General features: G+C 38.5%; 2 protein-coding genes across 6 annotated transcripts in view; one reads left to right on the forward strand and one right to left on the reverse strand.

The window, feature by feature from the left end:
* sh2d4a (SH2 domain containing 4A) overlaps positions 1-2,058 on the forward strand; it is a 76,946-nt gene extending 74,888 nt beyond the window's left edge. For both annotated transcript variants that reach the window (XM_069925838.1, XM_069925839.1), the window contains exons 8-9: positions 25-245; positions 1,384-2,058. In XM_069925838.1, the coding sequence (XP_069781939.1) occupies positions 25-245; positions 1,384-1,476 (314 nt within the window). In that variant the 3' untranslated portion in view covers positions 1,477-2,058. The remainder of the gene's footprint in view (positions 1-24; positions 246-1,383) is intronic.
* Positions 1-13,235, reverse strand: part of LOC138757843 (chondroitin sulfate N-acetylgalactosaminyltransferase 1-like) — a 244,025-nt gene that overhangs the window by 3,182 nt on the left and 227,608 nt on the right. For 2 of the 4 annotated variants that reach the window (XM_069925835.1, XM_069925834.1), the window contains 2 exons: positions 12,967-13,048; positions 10,130-11,328 (listed from right to left, as the gene is read on the reverse strand). In XM_069925835.1, the coding sequence (XP_069781936.1) occupies positions 11,039-11,328; positions 12,967-13,048 (372 nt within the window). In that variant the 3' untranslated portion in view covers positions 10,130-11,038. Of the gene's footprint in view, positions 1-7,016; positions 7,336-10,129; positions 11,329-12,966; positions 13,049-13,235 lie in introns of those variants that run through there. The other 2 variants (XM_069925836.1, XM_069925837.1) reach the window with 2 other exon arrangements.

The following is a 13,235-nucleotide window of genomic DNA, read 5'->3' on the forward strand; positions in this document are numbered from 1 at the left end:
ACTGAGCACTAATTTATTTTTTAGGCATCATAACCAGACAAGAGGCTGAGGAGCTCCTGAGTAAGAAGGAAGCTGGGTCATTTCTAATCCGAATCAGTGAGCGGATGATTGGTTACTGCCTGTCGTATCGAAGCAGCGATGGATTCAAGCACTTCCTGATTGATTCCTCCAAGGACTCGTACACATTCTTTGGTGTAGACCAGTTGCAGCATGCGACACTAGCAGACATGGTAGAGTACCACAAGGTAAGAGCTATATTCTGTATTGCTCATAAAATCTGGTTGCAGCACAGGTTATTTCTGACCATTGCATCCCTGCTGACTCTTTGCAAGAGTAATCTAGCTATAGCCCATCCACATGCCCCCCCACACCCCCAGTCCTCTCACTGAGTCATTAATTTCTTTTCATTATCTGTTATCCATCACAGAAGTTCAGATTATCTAACTTGTATCCATCCAATTCTCATTAACATCACCAACATTCTCACTGACCTCTTTGCTGCTCTCCTTGCCCATCCTCTTTCCAGCCTAGCAGTCTCTCTTTGCATTCTGTAATATATCTTGAAGATTGCTACTGATCATTAATTAAGATAAATAAGCACTGTACCTCTCATTATAACATTTACATAATGAGGAGTATTCACTTAGCATGACCTCAATGGTTGAATTGGGTGTGGGAGAAGAGTAGAAAACTTCAGAAGAAAATGTTGTTGGTCTTTGAGGGGAGAAGTCATTTATTTTGAGAGGCAGATAGAGAGTTAGTGATCATTGAGTAAAATGTGGTTAGGACTGTAAAAATTATCATGGACCCCAGTCCATTCTTTATACATGGTGGGAGAAAAATGCCCATCTCATCAATTACAGAAATAATCTTCTCCCATCCTCCCAGTATTAAAATGATGTTTGGCAACTGCAGCCTGTCACTACCAATAAAAACAAAATCAGTGGCATCATAATTTTCAATAACTAGTTTGTGTTTAGTCCTTTTTAGTAAAAGGCGCATCACCAGTGACCCAGGTTTGAATCAAGTACTATCAATAAGGAGCTTGTACATTTTCACTTGGACTGTGTGGGTCTCCTGTGAGAGCTCTAGTTTCCTCCCACATTTCAAAGACACGTGGGGTTGGTTAATTTTTTTTTAATCCATAGCAAGTACAGGAGATCATTTATACCTTTTTGTCTTGCAAAAATATGCAATAAGATCTCACTATTTCTCAATTTCCCTTAATACCTGGCTAATGTTTTAGAGTGTGTCAGGTGTTCTTCCCATTAATATCTGAGTGAATGTTGAAAGATATGCATATTGAATTTCATCTGTAGTTTGAAATGTTTTGCACATTTTATATACAGTCAGTTTCCTTATCTTGAACCTTGCTCTTGCCAGGATGAACCAGTCACATTAGCAGGCGCTGAACTCTTGCGCGAACCTTGTGGCCAGCAAAGGGAGCCTCCAGATTATGCCAATCTCTTCAACTGAGTCCCTCTGCAGTCAGTGTCCAATGACGAACAACCACATTCATGTGTCTTCAACACATTCACTTCAGAGAGGATCAAGTGAAATTACTAGGCCCACCAATAAAATTGTACTTCCTTTAAGATGTAACATTGTAAGGAAAAAAAATGGGAAGTAGACAGTATTTGCTTGGTTATTTTTAAGAACCAGTTTACATTCAAGTTGAAAGCTGTTACTTGTTTTGATAGAACAGACCTCGTATATTGCAGATTAGAAATCCTTTGGAGTTTGAATGAACTATGCAAACTATTCTTAAGAGTACATTTACCAAAATAATATTTCTTGTAAATTTGATTTGTTTGCATTCTGTCCTTTTGTTAATTGACAGGGCCTATGTTCATGATGCAAACCTCTTATCATTATAATAATGAAAGAAATGTATTTTGATACAGCTGCCAATTTTAAAAATGAACTGTGCTGTCTGATTTAGGAAAATAAAGGGAAACTGAAGAGCCATGTGTTCTAGATAAGTAGGGTAATTTCTGAACATCATCCAAGCCATTCAATTATTGTTGTACTTTGTATTTAATAAAGTGGAACTATGAATCTTTGTTAAAAGCCTAGTTCTTCCAGACAGTAACAAGCCTGATCAACAAAGAATGCATTTAACTATTGGCTGTTGTTCATTCAAACCAACAATAGGTTGGATAAAGGCTAGCTGAAGCCTTAGCAGTGGGTCTCAACATGGTGTGCAGCCTGCCGCACACAGATGTGTCATCTTGGGAACATTTGAAGGCTCAGACTATTGCTGAGATGCTGCCAGATCTGTTTCCCTGCTATCTCCGGTTTACAGCAGATGTTGTAGTCTCTTATTTCACTGAAGGTGTATCTGTCTGTTTTAATCGAACCATAATCAACTCTCTCTCCTGCTCAAGCAATGGTGAACCAGTCTTGTTTCCCATTAAAGCTTTATTAATTAATAGTGGTATATGTGGAATTGAGAGGTGTTACCAGCTGTAATAATGAAGGCTACACTATAATAAATGTTGCATTTACCAAGATTAAGCTCTAAAATAGCTACATCTTTTTGGCCAACTGAACCACGCCTTAACTAGTAATCAAAGTGAAGGAAGCATCTTTGAATACCAGAAATATTCAAAACCATTTAAAAGGTTATTTTTTCAATTAATGGTATCTTAACTGAAAAACACTTAAAACAGGGGGGTCCCCAAACTTTAGACCATCAACTCCTTCGTGGAATATTTGATCTCATCAACCCCCAAGAATGGAATCCTAGCACTGGACAGGAGGGGGGAGGGGGGGGGGGTGGAAAGAGAGACTTAATATAGGAACCATATATACTCTCATAATACTCAATCCCATGTTAAAGTTAGCTGCACATCCATCCATTTCCCCAACACTCCGACCGTGGATCCTTTCCTCTGACGCATGCCTATCCAAACTCCCAACCATAAACATACCACCGGGCCATTCAATTTCCTGTAGCCTTGAACAATGCAGGTAATCCTGAGGTCAACCCCCCCCCCTCCTTTTTTCCCCAAAAAGTGGGCCAAAAAATTCAATGATTCTTCTTCTTTGGCTTGGCTTTGTGGACGAATATTTATGGAGGGGTAATGCAGGCTCGTTTGTGGCTGATAAGTCCAATGCGGGACAGGATTCACGGTTGCAGGGGAAAACTGGTTTGTTGGGGTTGGGTGTTGGGTTTTTCCTCCTTTGCCTTTTGTCAGTGAGGTGGGCTCTGCAGTCTTCTTCAAAGGAGGTTGCTGCCTGCCGAACTGTGAGGCGCCAAGATGTACGGTTTGAGGCGATATCAGCCCACTGGCGGTGGTCAGTGTGGCAGGCACCAAGAGATTTCTTTAGGCAGTCCTTGTACTTCTTTGGTGCACCTCTGTCTCAGTGGCCAGTGGAGAGCTCGCCATATAACACTATCTTGGGAAGGCGATGGTCCTCCATTCTGGAGACGTGACCTACCCAGCGCAGTCTGATCTTCAGCAGCGTGGATTCGATGCTGTCGGCCTCTGCCATCTCGAGTACTTCGATGTTGGAGATGAAGTCGCTCCAATGAATATTGAGGATGGAGCGGAGACAACGCTGGTGGAAGCGTCCTAGGAGCCGTAGGTGATGCCGGTAGAGGACCCATGACTCGGAGCCGAACAGGAGTGTGGGTATGACAACGGCTCTGTATACGCTAATCTTTGTGAGGTTTTTCCAGACTCTTTTGTGTATAAAACATAGAACACATCCCTTGTTCTGTCCACCTGTTTGCTCTAAATTAATTCAAAGACCAAAATCAAATAACATGGAAGCCACCAAAGCCCACTGTTGAAAGTGGTTGGCCAACACTGCCTTTGGCATTATTTTCAATTGGACCCCCACCAAACCAGCATTATTAACCTCCAGGGGTTGATAGCGACCACTGACTTAAAACTAACTTCAAAAGGATGCAAATTAAATAAATTTTCTCTCATTGCATCATCTCTCCATTCAACTGAATTAAAACTTTTGTTCCTGCAGTATCCAGCTAAGTGTAGGTAGATTTTTCAGGCCTCTGGTGCTGGTGCCTGTATCTGTAATCAGCACAATGAGAAATTCAGAGCTATTAATAACAGCCCATAAGGAAGTATACCATCCCCTTTGCTCTGACTTTAGTTGAATTTGACTGGGAAAAAAACATAGAACAGGTGTTTAGCCCATGACTGCACTGACCATGCCAATTTCAACTCATCCCATCTGCCTGTAACTAGGACATACCCAGTGCTGTTTAAATGCCTCCAAAACATTGCTATTGTATTTGCAGCACATTTCAACCTCTTACAACTATTAAAAAAGCTGGTCTTGTACATCTTTAAATTTTCCTCTCACCTGAAAGCTATGTTTGAGTTTTCTACCTTGGGTAGAAAATGTTTACTCTCCAACTGCAAAAAGAATCATGGTGCCTTAAAGATGTGCGGCGCTTCTGGAAGTAAAAGGCTGAATGCCCAATATCTAGCTTTTACATTGAATAATTCTATTCATAATTTGCAACAATTACTTTCAGATTTCTGTACAACCAAAAATTTAAAGGGCTATGCAGCATCTGTAATGCTCATTATGTTGCAGCTTTCATTACTGCAGCTCAAATCCATCATTACAACTGGTTGCAGCTCTCCATTCCCCATTTGGAAGTAAAAGCAACGATTTATGGTCCATATAATTGAGACTAGCTTGACATGAAACAGGGCACAAGGCAGTCATATTGGGACAAGATAGATGGGTAGACCTGAAATGAAAGCAGAAAATGGTGGAAATACAAGGCAATTCAGGCTGTGGATTTCAGGATTTTCTGTTTCAGTGTTACATCTGGAAGGGTTAAACAGAATGTTCCTCCAAAATAACCACCATTTTCATCAGTTGAAAGTCAACTCCAATGACGAGAAGTGTTTGTACCTTTATTCACTTGTTCACTGTTTAGCATTAACAAAACCAAACTTGAGCTTGTCCAAATTCAATAACTTTACAGAATTTAAAGTGTCATAAATTATTTACCCTCAAGGTGTGTGATACAATGGAAATCTGCAAGCAAAACCTTTTAAATGTAATTTGGTGAGGCTGGGCATCCATGAATTTTGAACCAAACTCAAAAACACCAATAGTCAAACATTACACCATAAAGTGTAAATTTATTTCTATCTAAAAATATTTCCTTTCTTAATGCTCAGTTTCTTGTGTTTATTTCCCAGAAGATTTTAATTGTGAAAGTTTATCACGTGATCAACGAGGAAAACTTGAGATTAATTACAAATTTAGTTACTTTTTAAAAAAAAAGATTTTAGTTCCTCCAGCTGACATTTCCCATAAATCTTTGTCTTACCAATATCTCCAGACTTCAATGACTTTGGCTTTTTTTCTATTTCAGACAGTAGCTGTCATATGACCACCATTAGTGGAATTTGTCAATTTATTCCAACAAGGAGCCTATTGTGAGAGAGACCGAAGATCTCAGAAGCAGTATAGAAGGTCCTACTGTTTTTCAGGCACAAATACATTCCAGCAGCAGTTCAATCATAAGACATTTCTAATGTAGTCATGAGGTTCAGAAGTCAGCTGGACATTAACATTGGACCATAGTAAAGTTCATGTAACAAATGGCTGTTAATACATTTGGAATACATTCCAGGTAGAATCGATGAGTTTATATGAAGTTTGGCCTGTACCCTCAGATCACTGGTTCCCAACATGAGGTGCACTATTCTAGTGAAGAATTGGGGGGGGGGGGGGGGGGGGGAAGGTTAGAATAAATGCAGAATATTACAGGGAGTCATATGGTTTTAATAAATCAGAAGTAGAAAGTTAAGAGAAAGGGTATAAATGCATTTTTAAAAATCTCACTCTTGGTTACTCCAACCATAGGAACTCTTTGAAATGATAGACCTTGATTGCATTAAGTTTCTATGGGGATTTAGGTGTGTATGGATGACCAAATGCATTAAAAAAAGGGTGGCTGTGGATGCAAGTGAATAACAAGAACAAATTCACATTGTGATTCCAGAAGTTTTCATGTCATCACTGTAAAATGAAACCAAGCAGCCTTTATTATTGAACACAGGGGATTGGGAAAGCTTTTGATTAAGATAGAGAAGACAGGCAGTAAACAAAAAAAATTACAGATTTAAGATAATAGTAAAAAGACCAGTGGAAGAGATCAGGTGATTGTTAATGCCACTAATTTCAAAGAATATACAAAGCTGGTGACAGTAGCTTCATGAAACAATGTATCAAATTCTCTAGAAAGTATTTTTTTAACTTATGAGGACAGAGGGAGGGGAATAATTAAAGATGAATGGGTTAAGTTGTGTTTCTTAGTCTGTTTCTATGATTTAAAATGTCCAATAAGTCCAGAATCTGGGTCCACATATTTGAGAAGGCATTAGATAGGAAGTAAGAGGGTACAGGCTCAACCAGTGTAATCTGGGAACATCTTTAATGAAATTAAATTATGTCCAGCCCTAACTTTTAAAAACAAAATTCAGTAAACATGATACTCCTCGCACTGAAGTACTAAACAATTTTTAAAATATTAACAGCAATCTACAGGCCTTATAAATCAACAGATTTACAAGTACTGCATAGATATTAATTATCACGTTTAGCTCAAAGTAATTAACAAAACTTGTTTGATATATTTTTAAAATACCCTGGATTTATCTCTTGTCTGAGTCCAACCATACCAAAAAGGGGGAAGGCATCTCTCTTCTTGCTGTTGATCCTCTCTCTCCCCCCACCCCCCAAACCTCAGCAGTAATATTGAGCAGTTTGCTTTGAAAAGAAAAAGGAAAAACGTGAGGGTGCTCAGACCTCCATGATTAAGATTAATGGCAATCAATACACAGGCAGTACTGTCTAGGCTTAAGGAACAGAGATGGGTCAAATGGAAATCTTACACCTCATAAGGAATTTTCTCAGAAATCTCTATTGCTATCGTGCCTTAAGAAATCGGTTATCCGCCTCTGAGAAATATCTGGAAGAATAAATGCTCTCTTTTTTCATAAACATCAAAAATACAATTGTAAAGTGCAAATAAGATTTAATGAGAGTGGGATTAAATCACACAGCCTTTGGTAACAAATTATGCTTTTCCCTCCCTCACCTCCTGAGAATCAGAACGAAAACAGCCATCATGGTCCCAGTAAATATTTGTTTCTAATTGAGAGAAAAGACTCCATAAGGCATTGTCCTCCCTGAAAATCTTGAACCTGAGGGCTTAGGGTTTGTCATTGTCCAAACTGCTCACAATTGTCCAGTGGTCTGTCCCATGTGGATCATCCTTTCCAAAAGTTAGTTGTAATCCAGTTTCACCACAGGAGATGAGGACATCCTGCAAGACTGATGTTATCAAGCAGATGATTATAGCCAATGACATTGGAGAATCCTCAAACAGCAAACTGAGGAGCAAAATACACTTAATTTTTAACTAACATTTAAAGTGATAAAATCTTGATTTGAGAAAGATCATTAAATTTTATAAACAATTTTCAAAACATAAAAAAATACTCTTAAATCATTATTAAATGGTATGGAATTTTGGAATCCTGCAGAATGACTGTTTGGGTAATGGAAATCACAACAAAAAAATTTGAGATGCAGAATTAAATTTGATCTTACAGAGCTTGTGTGGAATAAGCCAATAAATAAACTATTTTTCAATTCATGCTTCGTGATGTAGGAACAGAGGATGTGGGTTTGTGTTACGGAAAATTCTGATACAGACCATTTTTAAGGAATTTTTAAGAAAAATGCAGAAATATCACACAGGAATGTTAAACACTAAGGGAAGCTTCTTCTGCTATGTGTGTGATAAAGATTTGATTAACACTGCAGATAATGAATTAGTATTAGACAATAAGGCCAAAACCAAGGCTGAATAAACACAAAGGTGCCTGATGGATCTTAAAAACAAAATCTCGAGACATCACCTTAAATATACAGGGACTTGAAAATTAAATGAGATTAACTGTTAATGTGATTAAGCAATTTACATTGCTTAAAAACACAAAGACAGATGCTCATGGGAAAAGGAACAATCCACCTCAAAACATTGTGAAAGAAACTTGTGAAAAATGCCAAAAAGGACCATATAAAATGTGCCAAAAAGCTGTATACTTTGAGTAAGGCTCAGTGCAGGGAATAAGTGACACTAGCCCCTTTTACACGCCTTTTGAATGTTGTGTGAAAGAATTGCAAGGTGTATTGGGGGGGTGGGGGTTCTAGACACCCATCTTTGATCCACCTAGGTTGATAGTCTTAGCGGTGGAGCATATTTGACTCACGGAGCTGGCTTTTATTGGTTCTGTGTGAACATGCTAGCCAGCTTCCTAAGATGGGTCACGTTTATGGGAATAGTGCTGCTTTGCAGTATAAAAGGAGCTAATGTCTACTCTTCTTTATATCTCTTCCTCCCGGGAGCATAATATAATAAAGTAGGTTGTATGCTCCATAGTTGTTTTTTTTCTATTAGAATGCAGGCTGACTATCACAATCTGTTACCCATCTCCCCAACCCACAAAACAGAGGTCATCTGTATTTGTTCTCACAGAATATGACTGTGCATCGGAGATGGGTGTTTCAGGAATCAAGAGATTTTTAGCTGTAATTATTGCTTAAGTTCCTTTTTACAAAAAGGAACTTATTTGCAAAAAGTTGTCAATCCAGCAACTTCTAATGGAATTAAATACAAAAAATCTCAAGTTGCTGCCAGTCTCATAACGTAACACCAGGAATTCCTGGACAGCCTTGTCAAGAAAATGTCCGTGCAGATTTCTTTCAGCACTTCTCTGTGAATTCTGATTGGTTGACAGCTGGTCATCAAAAAAAAATTCTTGTATGTTTTTGTCATTAGTCTCTCTGCATCTTCGTGACACTAGTTAGACAAATGCTACTACCGTAGCTGACCATTGCAAGTACATTGAAACAGTTATAAATACATAAAGAATGGCAGAGACTACAAGTGCCAGAAAAAAAAATAAATTAACAAAAAAGTTTAAAGGCTGACCGCCATCATCTTTGAACTAAAGCTATAGTGAGGTGACTGTACCACCTCCAAATCATACACCACCCTGACTTGGGCAAACCTCTCAATTTATAGATCACCACTTTGTTCAAATCATGGAAATCCCAATCAAACACTGCCTTTGATAAATGGATTGCAATGGTTTCTGACAGTAAATATTCATGTTCCAAAACTGAACAATAAAAACAATCTGGACATCCTTCGCCTTTGTGTCAGTCTCAAGACAGTTGTTTTTGGGATAGACTACAAACAACAAGCTCAATCAATGGAGAATGGCTAACCACTAGGATGATTTGCAAGAGTCCAGTAGTAAAATGATCCTTTGTTGAATCCAGTTTCTGAATCCATAGATAATGCACAATTATCAAAAGTACTCTGAAGGCCTGGCTTATGATTGTAAATTTGGTTATGGTGATCAGGAGATGGTAATGGAAGCAATTTTTTCCACTTATAATTCCATCGTTTATTCTCTGCACTGTGCTTTTGTTACCAAGTCTTCTACTTTTTTTAAAAATTTTAAACGCAGCAGTGTTCTAGAAGTCATGAAGAAAACAAGCAGAAGTGCACTAGATGGTTTAGAGAGAAGTTTCAGAATCACTATTTTGGACTGAAAATAGTTCCAACATACCTAGTTCCAAGGAAAATATGCTCACAAATCCTATAAGCATGGATCTCTATTTGCAAACTGCTATTTGCTGCAGTTTGCTTTTGGATACTTTCAAAAAAACCCTCGAGCTTTGGTTTACACATTTGATAATTTGTGCCACCTATTAATATTGAGCTGATTAAAGCAATCCTCCTTTTTATCCAAGGAAGGAACCAGAGACTGACAGATTGGATTAGAACAATGACAACAGATGACACTCAATATGGAATAATGCACTCAGGAAGAATCAAGAAAGGGTAATACAAGCATGTGTTGAGTACTCTCTGTCAGAATGGCAGTGGATGATATTAAAGACAAAGTTGTATACTATACAGCAGCAAACACCATCGCCATTGGGTGCAGTTAAACAAGTTCGAGGAAATCCTGTGAAAATTCACTTTAAGAAAAAAAAATCAAGATGTTCTCCCTGGACCAAACCAATATTTCCACCAACCCTACCCCACCCCCCCCTCCTCCCCCACTACCATGTGAAAATTACTTCCAAAAAAATAATAAGCACTTTGAAGCAAATCAAGTTTAGAACAGAGAAATTATAAGGTGCTTCAGAAATGCACTTTTTTCTCTTTTAGAGTGTGTTCATCAGACTGCATCTTCCCTAATAAGTCCAGTTCCAGTCTTCGGAGAACAGAGAGGCAATCTATTACTGTCAATGCAGGGAAACATTAAATGAGATTCATCCCATTGTCAACATTTAAATTAAAGCTTTTAAGAAGCTAACAAGTTATGGCCTGAAAAGATCACATAAAGGTGACCTCACAAAGACGTACATGAGCAAGCAAGTTAGATAAAATGAATTAAACAGACATAGGAACATGTGGGTAGTATGTTAAAATGACTAAAGTCCATTTAAGAAGATTCCCAGTTAGAGCCATGGAGATAGTTGCAATATATTAAGCTATCTTGGGCCAAATTAGTTTTCTCCACGTTACTCATGATTGGCTCACGAGACTCAATCAAACCCCAAACAGGATCATGCTTCAGAGGAAATCTTCAGTTAGAAAGAACTCGACCACCCATTGGAATAAACTCCCCACCTCCCCCCCACCCCCACAGATGCTGCTTGACCCATAGCATTTCTCCAGCAGATTGATTTTTGCACCACTCCCAGATATTGTTGTAATTGTCCACAATTCTAAGTGCCATCACCCTGATCATTGTCTCACATCACCAGTGTTAATCTTGAAGGGCAGGATTTTCAGATCTGCAAGCACAACGGATGCACTTTTGACCAACACTGCAGCATTACAGAGTAGTTCAGTGCCACTCCATCTGATGTGGAAACTTGCTTCCATCCTGGATTTTCACCAGTGTTAGGCACTCTGATGTTAAAGACAAAGTGGCACAGGCTTCCCTTACGTTTTCTTTGGGTTGACCTTGTGTCGCTCTTTGCGGAGATGCGCTTCAATCTCATGCCGGAAGACTAGCATTCCAAGCTGTCCATGCGAAGCCTCATTCATGGCTTTAGACTGCATGCACATACGATACTGCTCAGGTGTCAGCTCATCCACACACCGCTTCTCATGCCAGAGATGGAAGAGTCCGCGTACTGGCGTCCGAACCACTATCAGGTCACTATGGAGGTATTTGCGGTAGAGGTGAACATCTTCACCTCCCCATCCTTTAATATCCAAGTCAAAGCCACCTATAAGAACAGATGATCATGAAATGCTTGAACATCTGGATTAAGTTAAAACGACAAAGGTTTGGCTGGTTAACATGAATCCCCACCCAGACATCAATCCTAAGAGTTGGCTACAGAAAGGAAAGATAACTTAAAATGCCGATGGCGCAAATATATTTTTTTTCCAAAGAAACCTTACTTTGTAGGTGATTCAATGAGTTGAACCTATTCAATCATACAATCCACCTTCCTTAATACATTACCCAACATAATCTACCTTTAATATTCAAAGCCACCAAAATATCTAGTCTTTTGTGGAAGTTAGTTCCAGGTTACTCCTTCCCCAATCACTTTTGAAATGTTTTCAGACTTGTAGCCACAATGGACCACTTCCAGTTATACCCCATTCTGCATTCCCTCAGCAAAATAGTTTACCTGTATCTAACCCAAATTATTAATTGTTTTTTTCAGCACTACAAATCTTACAAAGGATTGGCATTCTTAAAGTTACTAAGTAAAGCATTGGCATCCTTCAAACACTACCAAATAAAGCATTCGCATCTGAAGGATACCAGCACCTCAAAGGGTTAAATTATGAGCCCAACTCGGATAAATTGTGATGACTTATCAATGACATTCAACTGAGGAGCTTAAAATAATAAAATGATTCATGAGGGCTCATATATCAGAGCACAACACAAAACACTGTACATAACCAGTGTAGGTATGATTGTCATCAATGTGCAGTATTGTTATTTGCTCAACACTTGGATACTTGTACATCAAGCATCACAGACTTGATTCTCAAATCCTTTGCATGCAATTATAAGAGTAATGACATTTCCTGTGACTTGGGGAATGTTTCCTTCGACTCCATCATTTGGATTGGCTGATACATAAGAAATGGTTGAGAAATTGAGATTTTATGAACATTAAAGAGAAAGGGCCTTTAATGTTTACATTAAGCACACACTGAAAAATCTCAACTGATTTCCACATATCACTACGATTTCATTGTCTGGTCAGGTAGCAACATTCATGGATTGGAGTTAAAAAGCCATGGGTTCAAAATCCACTCTAAAAGCCAGTTTTCAAATCTGCAGTTGATTTTGCTGTACTTAGGGGAGAACCATCTCATCATTTCTACATTGTCCTTTGTGGGATCTCACTGCCACAAATGGGCTGGCTCCTGTATTTCCTGCATTACAACCCTTGTGTTGGGATCTCCAGTAGGTGTGAAAAGCACTGCATAAATGTAAATACATTCATTTTCACTGAGGAATGTGAAAACTATTTTGAAGCTGTCCACTGGTAAGGGAAGATTTTTAAAAATCTACTGAGAGATTCCAACATGTTTTTTTTTAAAACCTATGATTCTAAGTACTGATGAACTAAATGGTACAAAATGATTTAAAAGTACATTTCACTTGTGCTCTTTCCATTTCTCAGAAACCAAACCTCTCCGGCATTGATTGGTAGAGACCAGTGCAAATCTCACATATCTGTTCACAGGGTTCTTTTAAAGGCAGCACTTGCCTCTACAGGCCGTATCCTGTCAATGCAGCAACATTGCAGAAGGTGGCAGTCTTGCAACTAGTTGAAGAACAAGCATGCTTGTTCCATCTGTTCTGAAAGGAGATCTTTTACGCATATTCTTACCTATATTGATGAAGTCTGATCTATATTGGCAGGTCATTCCAAAGCCAAAATCTCTCCAGAAGCCAGAATCCTTTTTAATCACCTTTAACAAAATTAAGGAACCAATTATTAGTTCATTTGTTCAAATGTGCAACAGATCTATTCATTCCTATGGAAAGGGTTGCTTCTAAGAAAGGTAAACAAGCTCAAAATGAGTTAGATTTTTTAATTAATGTGTTAGTTTAACAATATATAATTGTTAGAACTATATTGTAGCTGTGTAAGTAGGT

This window comes from Narcine bancroftii, chromosome 3 (genome assembly GCF_036971445.1).
Source record: "Narcine bancroftii isolate sNarBan1 chromosome 3, sNarBan1.hap1, whole genome shotgun sequence".
Classification (NCBI taxonomy): domain Eukaryota; kingdom Metazoa; phylum Chordata; class Chondrichthyes; order Torpediniformes; family Narcinidae; genus Narcine; species Narcine bancroftii.